Below are 14,542 nucleotides of genomic sequence, written 5' to 3'. Positions count from 1 at the left end.
GTACCTTGCCACTTTAACTCCCTTCTTCCTTTTTTGCCCATTAGAGACATTCACTTTAAGATGTGATGGGATCTAATCTTTGATCCCAACAGTCACACCTCATATGTGCATGGCAGGATGCACAGTTTTGGGATTAGAGCCCAATCATGCTTTACTTGCTGGTTTAGGGGGAGACCAGGCTCCCCTGCCGCAGCAAAATGAAACCAATCAGCTGATTGTCATTTGGGGCCAGGAGCAAAACTGGTCTCCAGTCCCAGCCACCAATCAGCTCAATGTAAGGACACCCTGGCACTGGGCTGCAGCAGACTGATCCTGGGTTCTTCATGCACTGGGAGCTGTATAAGCCCTGTGTGCCACCCAGCTGATAGCACCTTGCACATGGGGAGCCTGGGATTGGTCCATAGCCTAGTGCTGGGTTCTCTAAACTGAGTGGCACACCTCACTGGGTTTGATAGCTTCCTGCATGTGGGAAGCCTGGCACTGGACTGCTACAGCCTGATGCCAAGCTCCCTGTGTGTGGGGAGCTGTCAAGCTCCATGTCCCACTCAGCTGAGTGGCACACCAGACTTGGTAGACCTTTGCACCCTGGGATCCTGGCATCAGGCTGTGGCAGCCCAGTACTGGTCTCCCCATGTGCGGGGCTCTGTATAAGCCCCTTGTGCCTCAAACAGGTTCTGGTCACACGTTCAGTTTAAGGTGTGATACAAATGAGCTGCAACATCATTATATGTGGAATAACTCAGTGACTCATTTGCCTTATCATGCCTTAAATTGACTTCCATGTGTGGCTGGGTTACTACTTAAGGTGCCATTAACTTGTTAATCGCATTTTAAAGGTAATGTGTGTTGGGAGCCTTTCAGACAGAAAGGGGGCATGAGTTCAGAGCCCAGAGAGTAGATCTCATTGCGTCTTGTAGTCCTATCTAGATATTAACTGCCACCACTTCAATAAAGGACCAGTTACAGCATGATTTAAAATTTGTGGAGTAGATGGGACATAACCCATGTCTCAATTAAGTGCACTTTACCAGTGAGTGAGAACACAGTTGAAATCCCATCGATAGTTTTTAGCTATGTTATAACAGGTTCTGCTGACAAGGTGGCAGCTGTGATGTAAAAACCATTTTAGATTGAATGGTTTGGTGTGAGAAAGTGTTTGGGGAAGGTGAGAGGACATCTTCTCTTGGGCATGCAGCCACCTTGCATCTTTTTTCCCCACCTAGTTTCCTCTTTATAAATAAAAAGCTTGCCTTGCTGCCATGGCAACTTTTATCTGCGGATGGGTTCTATGCTAGAAAATGTGGCCAATAGGATAGTTTGATTTCCATCATTGTAGAGCTGAGGTATACAGATAGCATGTGTTTCTATACAACTTTTATTTTTGGCTCTCAGGTGTCACAAAATGAAATGAGCATCAGAGTAGTTCTGTTTTTTGTTGCCTTGTAGAATGCCTCATCCTACTGAAAAATCCTTTCGGAGGATGCTTTTTAATCTTCCGAGCAGACAAATGGAGATATTTTGATAAAGAACAAAGTAGACCTGGATTGAATGTAGAGGCTGGTCCATCCAACCCATTAAAAACCGATCCAAAGCTCAAAACAGTTAACAGAAAGTTTTCCTTTGATTTACATGGGCTGTTGGTCAGGCCCTTAATGACTACCTGTCAAGAAAATGATCTCATCCTTGTTTAGGTAGAAAAGGGTGCTACCAGTACCAATTTAGGATATGTTTAGACATCAGAGGCTGATTTTATAGGCAGAAAGGAAATGTTTTCCACTCTTGCCTGTCTGGATTACAGCTGCAAGTGCACAAACAAAAGAGAGCCCTCTTAAAATTGACTTGAGCTAGCCAAGGAGATACTGGGTACATCTGCATGTGCTCCTGACTGTGCATTTGGGCCTAAAGCCAGTACTAAATGACTGTGCAGTCCCGACAATGCATGGGTTGTTTTCGACCCCACTGCACAGTAGTAACGAGCTACTACACAGTAGTGAAAGCATCGTAGTTAGTGCCTGCCGATGATACATCACCGTAGTGATGGCAATGCAGCTTGTCACTATGGTGATGTAGCATTGGCAGGCACTAACTGTGATGCTACCACTACTGGTTAGACTACTGCTCACATCAGGAATGTTTGCTAGCAGTGGCTATCTCTGCTTCCAGAGGAATGACTTCAGAGGGGCTCAGGTGCCTCTACTACTGACACCAAATTTTCGTCTTGTATGAACTATCTTAGCATAAAGGCCAAATTTGCAGCAGGCCATGGGAATGTCTTGCCTCCTTGTGCCTCCATGGTGAGGCAAAGCTGGGAGCTCTTCAGGATATGCAGGGGCTTCCTTGAATGTTTGCTGAGCACCTATGGGCACTAAGCGCACCACTGGAAATTAGTCTGTTGGTAATGTCATGAAGATGACATATCGTCTGGACAAGGGAGAAGAGACTGACATCATATATCTTGATTTTAAAAAAACCTTCAATCTGGTATCCCATGATCATCTCATAGAAAAACTGGCCAACTGTGGCCTCAGCTACATCATAATCCACTGGCTGGGGAATTGGCTCGGAGGTCGGACCCAGAGAATGGTAGTTGATAGAAGTCAATCACTGTGGTGTGCCATGACCAGTGGGGTCCCCCAAGGCTGCATCCTTAGGCCTATACTCTTTAACATCTTTATTTAATGATGTGCACATCGGTATCAGAAATGGACTGGCCAAGTTCACCAATGACACCAAACTTTGGGGTAAAGGGTCCACACCTGAGGACAGGATGGTGATCAAGGCCGACCTTGACAGGCTCAGAAAATGGGCGGATGAAAACATGATGGTGTTCAATAGTGAAAAATGCAAGGTACTCCACTTTGGGAAGAAAAACCTGCAGCATATGTACAGGCTCGGCAGTGCTACGCTTGCTAGCACCACGGCCGAAAGAGATTTGGGGGTCGTGATTGACCACAAGATGAATATGAGCCCCCAATGTGATGTTGCAGCTGGTAAAGTGAGCAAAACTCTGGCTTGCATCCATAGATGCTTCTCAAGCAAATCCTAGGATGTCATCCTCCCACTGTACTCGGCCTTGGTGAGGCCACAGCTGGAGTACTGCGTCCAGTTTTGGGCTCCACAATTTAAAAAGGATGTGGAGAAGCTTGAGAGAGTCCAGAGAAGAGCCACACGCATGATCAGAGGGCAGGAGAACAGGCCTTATGCAGACAGGCTGAGAGCTATGGGGCTCTTCAGCCTGGAAAAGCACAGGCTCAGGGGGGACCTGGTGGCTGCCTATAAGTATAAAAGGGGTGTACATCAGGATCTGGGGGAACGCCTGTTCACCAGAGTGCCCCAAGGGATGACTAGGTCAAACGGTCACAAACTTCTCCAAGAATGTTTCAGGCTGGACATAAGGAAGGACTTCTTTACTGTCCGAGCCCCCAAAACCTGGAACAGACTGCCTCCAGAGGTGGTGCAAGCACCTACTCTGGACTCCTTTAAGCGACATTTGGATGTTTATCTTGCTGGGATCCTTTGACCTTAATTGGCTTCCCTGCCTCTGGGGCAGGGGGCTGGACCCGACGATCTTCCGAGGTCCCTTCCAGCCCTAATGTCTGTGAAATCTATGAAGATGAAGTTGGTTACTGCTCTTAACCCTCCATGTTACTATTTTGGGGAAAATATGGAGAGTTTTAGGCTCCAGACCTATTTCAATCCAACAACAGCATTATTTTCTATTGGCACTGGGGCAGTACCTACTTTGCTAGGTTCTGGCCAAAGATGGAACAGAACTGCAAATTCTTGCAGTCCACAGTTGTAGCAACTTCGGAGGGCGTGTCTACACATGCTTTTATGCATGCCTAAAATTAATGCGCATTAGCCTAACGCATATTAAGGAGATTTTAGGCACGCGTCTACATGCGCACACGCTAAGGCACATTAATGCGGGTGTGTGCATCACTAAAGTTAGTCCCAAGTCAATGGACACACACAACATTAATGCGCATTAGCATGTCTACATGTTTGTTAATGTGATTTGACATGCATAAATTGATACTTGCTTTATGCAGGTATCAAATTTAGGCTCAGATAGCCTAAATTGCCATTTTCAGGGTGCATTAAGGGCACGCACATGTAGGCGCACATCCTTAATACGCCTTAAATTGGGGTAGTACCCATTAAAAGCACACGTGTAGACCTCCCAGTGCTGCTGAAAGTTTTTGTCTTATCAGCCATGAAGACTGTGTTGGCCTGGGGGGACGTTTCAGCCCTAGAAGGAATAAAACAAAGTTATAGAATTGCAACTTCATTTTCTGACTTCCTGTTCTCAAGTATTTTTGACTTTTTACAAGTTTGTTTTCTTGTTTGTCATGACAACAGTGTGTTAATTTCTTCCTGTCTCAGTTTAAATGTTTACTTCTCTTTCAATACATACCTTCATGTAACAAATGCAGATGTTTTCTGTGTCTAGAGGGGATCTGAGTATCTGTTCTGGCAGCAAAATCTCAGACAAACATTCATTAAACAGCAGCCACGTTAAAGCAGTGGAAATGAACTGAGTCAAAATGCAGTCTTCTCCTGGATGCAGTCAGCAGGTTTGACTAGCTGTGAGTGCCAGCCCTGTACAGGCACAATGTTAAACAGGGAAAAAAGGAGAGTGGGGAAATCCCAAGTAATCAAAGGTGAAGCTTTGTTTGTTATCCAGCAGTGCTGTGGGGACTTGGGCAAGGCAGAGAGATATCATTATCCTCCAGTCTGGCCCTGTCACCCATGGTGAAAAAATTCCACAATAAAAATTGGCATGCTTCATGATGGTGACTCCTAGCGTAAGGTGAGGCTGTCAGTGAGGCCCTGAATTATACAGCAAAAGCCTCTTCACTAATGATTTGCATTTGGTTGTTTATTGGCCCCAGTTGTGGATTAGGAAACCTTTAGACTGGGTGCTGGATAAACCCAAAACAAAACAGCCTGTCCTGGACCCAAAGAGCTTGCAATGGCAGTGGTAAGAGTAAAGCAGCAGTCTTCAGTAATGCTGTCTCCAGGCTCTTGCACTCCTTAAGGGAGCTTCTTTGTTCTACCTCATCAGCATCATGATACTTATATGTTTAACATCTGGGACTCTGTTGTTCTTAATGACTCAAAGGCATGTATGTCCAGTTCCAGATGTGCAGACCAAAACGGCTCCCATATATGTTGATGCCTGGGGACTGGGTGGAGAAATAGCCTTTTAATAGGAGGACTGCTGCAGCGAGTCCAGGGTTTTAGGCAGAGATTTTAATGAGAGATTTTTATGTTGCATTTTTAGTACTAAGGAGTAAGTCATTTCCAGTCTGAGTCTTAGCCCTTGGGATTTGGTACTTTGGAAGCTAAGACATCAGTAGAGATCAGAAGGCAATATTTTACGGTTAGGGTGGCCAAAATCTGGAACCAACTTCCCAGGGAAGTGGTCCTTGCCGCTACCTTGGGCAAATTCAAGAGGAGGTTGGATGATCACCTGTCTGGGGTCTTGTGAACCCAGCATTCATTCCTGTCTGTGGCAGCGAGTCGGGCTAGATGATCTGTTCAGGTCCCTCCTGACCCTAGCTACTATGAAACTATGACATCTTAGTGTGGGTGCGCATGCACACGAAGGTGGGGCTGAGGGGGAGAGAGAGAACACGTGATGATGATTAAAACAAAGAAGATATTTATGTAGCTGTGGGGGCAGCAGGATGGCTTAAGTGTAGGAAAAAGGAGAGAAAACAGACACTGAGAGAAGAGCAAGGACAATGGATGCAATGGATCAGTGCTATGGTAAAGGCAGGGTGTTGTCTATAGGGTAGGTCGACAGGAAAGTTTGGTCTTCACCATACTTTCTGAATTAGTAGTTGAATATTTCCGTAGAAAGGAGACCAGGGTCACTGCTCTCCCTGATTTGAAATATAAATGAACTGCATGTAGAATGGAAGTGGATTCTTCATTACACCCGAAGTGGATGTTTGCATTTTTAATAGGTAGAAAAGCTCTCGTCCGGGTATAAAACATGTTCAGGGTGCTGAACTCAACTTATCTGGCTTGGCTATCCCTGATGTGGATGGAGAAAATGTATAGTTAGTTTTGATAATAAGCAGAATTTCATCTTTCTGTAATTTCCCTGTGTTCCTATTGAAGTTGATCAACCTGCTGTTTAGTGTCTATCCAAGGCAAGGATAAGTTTTTCTGATACTTCATACTGTTTACACAGTTTGTGTGATGTAACTTCAGCCAATGACACATTTGTGAGCTGTTTACTTTGACTATTCACTACTTTAGTATAAAATATTTATTTTCAGTGTATTTATTTTCAGTGTGTTAATATTTCAGTCACTCTATGGCTTCATGTACTGCATCTAGATATGACTTGGTCTGAGGTAAACAAGGAAGATGAAGGCTGAACTCAGATTATATGGAAGACTTTCTTACTGCATAGCTTATTTCAGACACCCCCTTGCGTAAGGTGGGCAATGATTTGTAGACAGCCCTGCTTAACCATGTGTGCGCGTGTTTTGGGTTTGGTTTTGTTTTTTTGGGGGCGGAGGGGGTGTTCCTGCTTCATGATTGCACAACTGAGGCTTTTTAAAATTGGAAAGCACTGAATGCTTAGTAACCATGACTCTTGTTAGTGTGCACACAGCCATTGGCAATATGTTAATGCAACTATCAATAGAAAAACCAGCTGTTTCTGAAGCCATCTTGTGAACACGTTCATGTTCACTTGAACATTTACAAACAGATAGGTTCAGCCACCTGTTTGGTTCTTCCTTACTCTTCTGTGTTGTTTTGTAGTTTTTGGCCAGTTTTGCTGCTATCAAAAACATGCATAGAAAGAAACAGAATCCCCTGTTATGGTGAACTGGGAACAAAATGGAAATCCTCCCCTTTTAAGGGTAGGCCACTAATTTGGAACCACTGACGCATGGTCTCGTAACTGCAAGCATTCAACTTGCTTATCTGTCCGTGAGCAGAAACCACAAGCTTTCCAGACTAGAAGTTGCCTGGCTGATTCTCTCATGATGTCATTGGGTGGGTGTATGTTTAATATCATAATTGAGGTTCTCTTCTAAAAAGCCCATCTGAAACCCCAGCTGCTGTGGTTTGCTGAAGTCGCCTACAATTGCTTCTCATCTGGGATGAGACTCTTCAGTTGACTAAAAGCCATTCTGAGGGTCATAGCAAAGGCTGGGGAATGTTAAACAGAAAAAACACAGCTGGGATGGAAAAAACAACTTAATCTAGAGCTGATAGAGGAGGAAAGACGGTCATTCCTCTTTTAAACAGAACGGTGCAATTCTCCTAGTTATGGGAAAAAAATATATTAGCAGCTGTTTGGTGAGTTAGTGTCATGACTCTGAGCTTAAGGATTTTAATTGCCAAAAAGAATGTGAACTATACTTCAGTTTCCATCCTCTGAAAGGATGAAGAGCTTTGTTGCACCCAGTGCCGTATAGAGATGTAAAACTATACAAATGGAATTTCTTACCCTCCTTTCTTATGTCATTGCATAGCAGATGAGTGCAGTGTCTTGTGTTTTTGGGTTGCCTTCCTAGCCTGAAGACTCTTGGCTCTGTACCTGCAGTGCATACCTGCTGGACCAGTGCGCTGTGGACCTAATACCACACCATATAGTCAGTGCTCTTGTTGGTATGTGGAGCTCCAGAGAAGACAATGAATCAACATTTCTTTATACCATTCTGGCTTAAGGCTAGGACTTCCAAAGAAACCAGAGAGGGAGGTGGCCAGTTCCTTATAAATTAAGTCTAGCTTTCTGAAAATTCCTTGGTACCAAGCTAAAATTATAATCTAACCGTAGATGTATCTGTATTAAGGTTTGAAGCAAAGCATATAACCTAATGCATCATTTTAAGCTACTTAGTGATTATTTTTTTAACTTCAGTGAACCAGGTGTATTGCAAGCTGCAGGATACAGACCAGATGCAGAGAACAAAAATGCCAGAACATTTCTGATCCCTGCATTTATTTATATTCACAAGGGTGCTACAGAAAGTGTGGCTCACAAGAACTGAGTTGAAGGAGTGGAGACTAATGGGTAGATAGAGATGATCCTGCCTTGAGCCAAAGGGTTGGATTAGATGGATGAATGGGCATATTTGTTCCATGCAGCACAATGATAGCAAAAGGTAAATAAAGGGAAATCTGTTATGAAAGCCTTGTGTGAGGTGTTGCAATTAGATCCCACGTTGTGTGAAAATACCTAGTTCAGGCAGAGGAAACAAAGCCAGCTGAAGCCTTTTTTGAGCCAGGAATCTTTTAATTGAAAACTCAAAGCAGAACTTCTTAACTCCTCTCCAGTCCAAACTTTCTGAAGCTGAGATCTGTGGTTTTATATCAAAGCTTGGATACCTGGCTCCCAAGAGTGTAAATAAATGCCAGTTCGGATCTTGGACCATCAGGGTGTGGTCAGGTGAGCATGGAAGGAATACAAAAAATCCGTTCTCAAAACTGTTACAGATCTGGGAATGAGTTTGATTTTTATTTGTCTTCTGGTGGCTTCTAGAGATCCCAGGTCCTCAAAATGCAAAGCATTGTGCAAATGGAGGATGGAGTTTGCAACTTAAGAGACAAGACAGACAATCGGGGAGAAGACTCATGTCATTATCCCCATTTTGCAGATCAGGCAGCACAGACACAAAGTGGTTAAGTTACTTGCCTGAAGTTATACAAGGAGTTGGACCGATCTGGGCAGAGAACCCTGTTTTCTTGAGACCCAGTCCAGAGTTTTAACCACAGAGCTGTCTTTCCTGCTTTTGGCTTCAAGTGAATTTATAGGCGATTGTTTGGTCACAGCCATGGTGCTGCAGCTGAAAGTGGAACCACATTTTCAAATCTGGCCAAAGATCTATTGCACTTCCTTTATTCTTAACTATTTTCTCATTCTGCTTTGTTTTAGGGGGGCTCTTTGTGCCTTACTTGGGCAGTCAGGTTGAAATTGGGGAAAAGAAGGGGGTTTCTTGTTGCCTGTGTGTTGTTTCTACACAGTGAGCCAGAAGAATGTTTGGATAAAACAAGAGCTGCGGCTTATGGACTGAAGCCAGTTGATGCTGGAACAAGCTCATTTATCCTGGCAAATGGGGTCAACAATATAATAAACACAATCCTTTCGAGAAGATGTAATTCTAGAGACTATCAGTACAAAGGCTAGAGCCAGCAAAGTCTGAAATATTTGGGCAGGATGTTACATGAACAGAGATTGGCCTAGGTTTTGCATCCAGGTCTTGATTAGGTTAGTATGTGAATTCCAAGCCAAAGTGGCGATGTGGTTCAGGAGATGGGTGGAAGTTATGTAAAACTAGTGAAGGAGCTCAAGTGGAAGGTTTGCCATGCACGCCACATTCTAGTAAAATATTTTCTTGAATTCTTGACCTCTGCATGAAAGACACATCAGTTTGCAAGAAGACTTAGAAGGTTTTGAAGTAGAGCTCGCTTGTCTAATCATTCAGATGTGGTGCTGGGGAGTCGCTCTGAGCTTCATTTCTGGCAGTGATCTCCCTAGCTTGGAAGAAGTGACTGGATCCCCAAGACCTTCAAATGTCGGCCCCCTCTTTTCTCTCTGTAAATTGTCCCATAATCTGCAGGTTCCAGAAGTATGAGTTTGTAGATGGATGGGTGGATAGAAAGGCTTTATGGTGGTTGCTATGGACTAAGGTGTGGCAGACATGACTGCTGGCTCCGTCACAGACCCCTACGTGACTTTGGGCAAGAAGCTCATCTATCTACTTACATTCCTTGTTAAAATCTGACTAATCGTGCTTCCTTTCTCTCATCTGTTTGTCATATCTCTTTAGACTGTAAACCATTGAGGAGAATGACTCTTTTAATATGTATGTGCATCAGCTAGAGCAATGAGGGCCCCTATCTTACTTTTGAGATGCTGGTATAATACAAATAATAACCATAATTGAAAGGTTGAATTTCAGTGGAATTGGGATCCCTCATTTCCTTGAGTTCCTTGCAGAATCCCAGCTTGTATAGATGTCTGGCAAAATAGGGGTCTTATCTCTGTTGGGGCTACAGTGGGCTTTTTATGTTCAAATACTATATGTTGCCAACATACACTCTGTGTATGTCTGGTTAAACACATGTACATCAAATATGATAATGAGAACTTAAAACAGAAATCTGTTCCAGCTATTAAATGTTGTTTGCCATTTATTTTCTTTTGACTCTATGCAGAGTCTGTTTTCACCATTACTCTGGCCACTCTGTATATTTCTGTTGGAAAGATAAAACACATGTCTGTCTATACTCATATTATCACTGAATACTTGCAATTCAAATTTTACATAAAGAACCCTGCAGTAGAAGGAAGCTATCCAAACCTATTAAGAGTTATAGGAAGAATCTTAGCAGTCCTTTTAAATAGCTCTCCAAGAAGCATACATCGTGGCTGTTTTGACCATTTGCTACTGTCTGCCTCCTTATTTTTTGCTTTCCAGTATAAGGCCCAGCTATTGCAATCCTGGTAATCCTCTTCCTGGACATCTTGCTGCAGGTTCTGACCTGCAATTATAAATGCAACTGAAGGTTTCTATGGCTTACAGTATTTGGTATGTGAAAGTACTCAAGTGGAAAAATAGATGTGGATTGTGTTAGCTCATTAGACAGATCATGAAATATTGTTTTGTGCTTGCCTGTTACAGCCATTTGGAGACTGGAGTGCCACAAAAGTACAAAAATGGTGATTTATTTCTTGCCAGTTTGCTCACTTTTTTTCCTCCTTGGATATAACTAAGAACAAAATAGTAAAATTATTTAAAGTCAGCATAAATCAACATGGAGTTTCTTGTGTGTCGGCATCCTCTGCAAAAGCAAAGAGTGACTGCAGCCCAGTGCTGAGAGCCAGGAATTAGAATCCTGGCTTTGACACAGATTTCTTTTGTGGCCCAAGACAAGTCACTTAAACTCTCAGATGCCCACTTTTCCCATCTGTAAAGTACAGGATAACACTCCCAGTCTGCCGCCTCAAAGGCAATGGTAGAATGAATGACTGGATGTTTGAAAAGAGCCACAGGGCATGTATAGTTGTTACAGATGTAACAGTATCTCCATTGCAGGCAAGCAGTTAAGCCTGTCAATGTACCCAGAGAAGCATTAGCTCTTTTTTTACTGCTGGGGAAACTGAGGCAAAAAAGATGTTATTGCTGTACTCCTGAGAAATACAGAGCAACCCAGCAGCAGACAGAGGAAAAAGGACTTGCCCAAGTGAATCAATGGGTGAGGTGGGGGTAGAGAGTCCCATGGGTCATGACCATTCCTCTAGACCACACTGAGTCAGCAGGCTTCCCATTTCTGACACTGATGCACTGTCCTTGACTCTATCCTGCTTCTTCGGATTCCCAGTGATTCTGTGGGAATGGATGTGGTATTGCATGCTTCCTTTGTCTGCTGCCTGACTAACTGCAGAAGCAATACATGAACCAGCAGTTTTTATTTTTTTTTAAATAACATTCCTGAGATTGCAATGCTTTTTATTCAAGTTTTTTTTTATTTGTTTTGCAACCTTGCAGTGTTCCCTGGGAGACTTTTCCAAGCAGCTTGTTTGCCTTCTTGTCTATTGCTCTAGTATCAGAAAACCCCAGCATACCACAAAGAGGAATTCCATAGTTCTGTGCAGCTCCTCCCTTTTATATGTCAGACCTTTTATGGTACATCCAATATACATGCTTTTCTTTGAAAGTAGAATGCATTGGCTCTAATTTATGGCTGTTGGATAGAGGAGATGATCTTGTTGAAGGTCTGGGCCTAGGATTTGGGTGACGTAGGTTCAGTTCTTTATTTTGCCACAAGCTGTATATGTGACCTTGGGCAAGTTGTTTGATCTCTCTGTGCCTCAGTTCTCCTTCTGCAAATTGGGCTAATCTTATCTCCTTTTGTTCCTCACCAGTAATTCAAACAATTGGGCTCCTTCTCTGTTCAGCCTTACCTCTAGTATGAGAAATGTTTTGAACTGGTTTAAAGTGGATGTCTCATCTTCATTTAGCTAATGTAAATTATTCTGATTTCAACAGGGGACAGTGACCTCGGGACACTGAGTTTTTGAGAGTGCTCTGTAAAGAAACCCCATGGTGACCAACTAAAAAACTGCAACTGTTGAATTCTCACTTAGCAAAAATACATCAGAACATTTTTTCTGCAAGCAACATTAAGTCAAAGGGCCTCCCCATACAATCAGGATGGGAAAGAAATGGGATTTTCTCTCTGGGAACAGAGCTTTCTGACTTCTCTCTCCCAGGTGAATAGGTTCTTTAGCAGCATATGTCTTCAAGGTTAAGAGTGTGGATGGTTTATATGATGAGCTAGGAGAAAATGAGTGTAGGTTCCCCCCCAAACAAGGTTTGGGAGGCTTCTGATGCACTGAAGCTCTCATACTTCCTGATAGCATGTATTCTAAAATCATGTGGTATTTGAACTGGATCTGCCAGACCATAATGAGGAAGGATTCTTAGTTCTGCCTCTTTGTGCTAATGGTTTTTCCATATAGAATGGATGAGGAAGGTATAAAATATGAAGCCTTGCCAGAAGGACTATATTTTTCACTGCATCATAAAGATTCAATGTGCTTACCTGATGTCTCTTGCCCAGACTGCTCAAATTACTCCAAAAAGTATTAAGGCTGGATTTTTCAAAGGAGCCTGGGAAGGTTTAGCATCGAGGTTGGGCCTTTAAGCTTATGGGTACAGATCCTGAGCGACTTCACTTTATTCCAGCAGAGAGCCTGTCAGCAAGCTACCTGCTGGATATTGTACAATTTATTAATGACTGTGGATCCTTCCTCACAACAGCAGATGTGCAGGTTCTGTTTCTAGGCAATTGCAAATCCAGACGCATTTCCTGCTAGTCGCTTTATTTTTAATTGATTGCAGTGCATCAAAGCAGCACGTGTTCCTTTTAAGGCACTGGATTTCTTTTTTCATTTTTAAACGATGGAACTTGTGTGGGGGAGGAGAGGATTCCACAGCTGTAATGTAACCGCTGGAAACTATGTGCCTTTATATTTTTGACAAGGGAGAATATAAACTTTCAATTGCTTTTTAATTGCTTGCTGCAGCAGATTTTTTCCCATCAGCCTTTACTTCTGGGCTTGAGTTCCTGTGAGGCTTGCTGTGCTTGTGTCCTCACGTAGGCTCATAATGTGGAATCCAGGCAGCCTTTGTGACTCATTGCCCTGTCTTCAGTATACGGAGAAATCCAGTTGTAGCAAATGGTGAAGATGTGCAAATCCACAAATGGAGAGGCCAACTTTTAAAATGTCTGCGATTGCAAAATAAAAGGAGGGAGCATGGATGGATGGGCTGCTGGCTAGGCGCTAGCCTGGCTCTGACTAACTATAGACTTCCTGTGAGACTCTTGAGGCTTGTCTACATGGGGCACTCAGGAAAGTCCATGTTAACTACGCTTGTGAATAACGTGGACTAGTTAAACCACATTATATTTCTGTGTGAGTGCATTCATTGAGAACTAAAATGGCAATCATTCAGTTTGGCTCAATTCACAGGATAGCCTTTGCTTCCAATGTGACTTAAAGTAAGTTAGTGGATAGTTTAATGTCATATTTTTAGTTAATTCAGAGCAACTTTCCTTAGTGTTTCTTTAGTATTTCTGTGCTTCAGTTCTCAGTTGTTACTTGTATTTTATGTACTTACTTGGAGGTGAGGACTTAAATACCATGTGAACAAGCCACATAAGCGCCTAAAATGCATTGAAACTGCTATATGCCACAAGTAGCCATTATTATTATGACTTGTTATTGCTGTTGTAAAGCACATTGAAATGCAGATTAGTTGTGCTCCTCCTTGTCTGCCTCTATATCTTCCTCCTGCTGTCACTCCAAAATTAGATGGTAAGATCCTTTCTGTGTGTGTACAGGATAAATCTGAAGTCATTTTGTTAACAAGCTTGGGACACAATACTGCTCTGGTATGGTAACACTTATTTTTCCATGTCCTTCTGTTGTCTGACTTCAGCAGATACTGGATGTGATAAATCCCAACAACTGACTCACTGCATTAGATCCTATGTACTTGTATGGACATGTATACCCCACATCCTTGTGTGGATGGTCTTATTCTGGCACCACAGTGCTTTTTTCCAGTTGAGCTACTGTTGCTTTGTGAGTGTCCACATGTTAGTGTGTAGGATATGATTATGCTGGCATAGGTATGCCAGCAATATTTCTTGTGCAGCCCACCCATGGGCATATTTGCAGCCTTTTATGCCAGCCCTAGTAAATTATGCTTTCCTCTGAGCTGTGTTTTATAGTGCTTCTTGAGACACTTGAGACAGCCTGAGAACTGCCCCTTGCCTTTGAGTTAAGGACACTGAGTATTTTAAAAGATACGGCATAGCCCGGTGCTCATGGACTCTGGAGGGTCCATCTACATATCTACAAATATATATAGGTCCTTATGCTACATTACACAAGCTAATTCTTCTCCACGAGCTCTCTTAGCTTAGGACAAACAGCTTTGACTCCATATAGGCAGTGTGAACTCTTACTTTCTCTTGGATGACTTTAATTCCTGCT

At 42.9% G+C, this 14,542-nt stretch overlaps 1 protein-coding gene across 2 annotated transcripts in view; it reads left to right on the top strand.

Annotated features, from left to right (window-relative positions):
- The first annotated feature begins 12,183 nt into the window (after positions 1 to 12,183).
- Positions 12,184 to 14,542, top strand: part of LOXL2 (lysyl oxidase like 2) — a 50,265-nt gene continuing 47,906 nt past the window's right edge. For both annotated transcript variants that reach the window (XR_003095304.1, XM_006028919.3), the window contains exon 1: positions 12,184 to 12,250. Coding sequence is in view for 1 of the 2 variants with exons in the window: in XM_006028919.3 (XP_006028981.2) it covers positions 12,203 to 12,250 (48 nt within the window). In the remaining variant the exon portion in view is untranslated. The remainder of the gene's footprint in view (positions 12,251 to 14,542) is intronic.

Source organism: Alligator sinensis, unplaced genomic scaffold, assembly GCF_000455745.1.
Source record: "Alligator sinensis unplaced genomic scaffold, ASM45574v1 scaffold722_1, whole genome shotgun sequence".
NCBI classification, from domain to species: domain Eukaryota; kingdom Metazoa; phylum Chordata; order Crocodylia; family Alligatoridae; genus Alligator; species Alligator sinensis.
The sequence above is the reverse complement of the archived record's forward strand: the minus strand, read 5'-3'. Positions and strand labels throughout refer to the sequence as shown.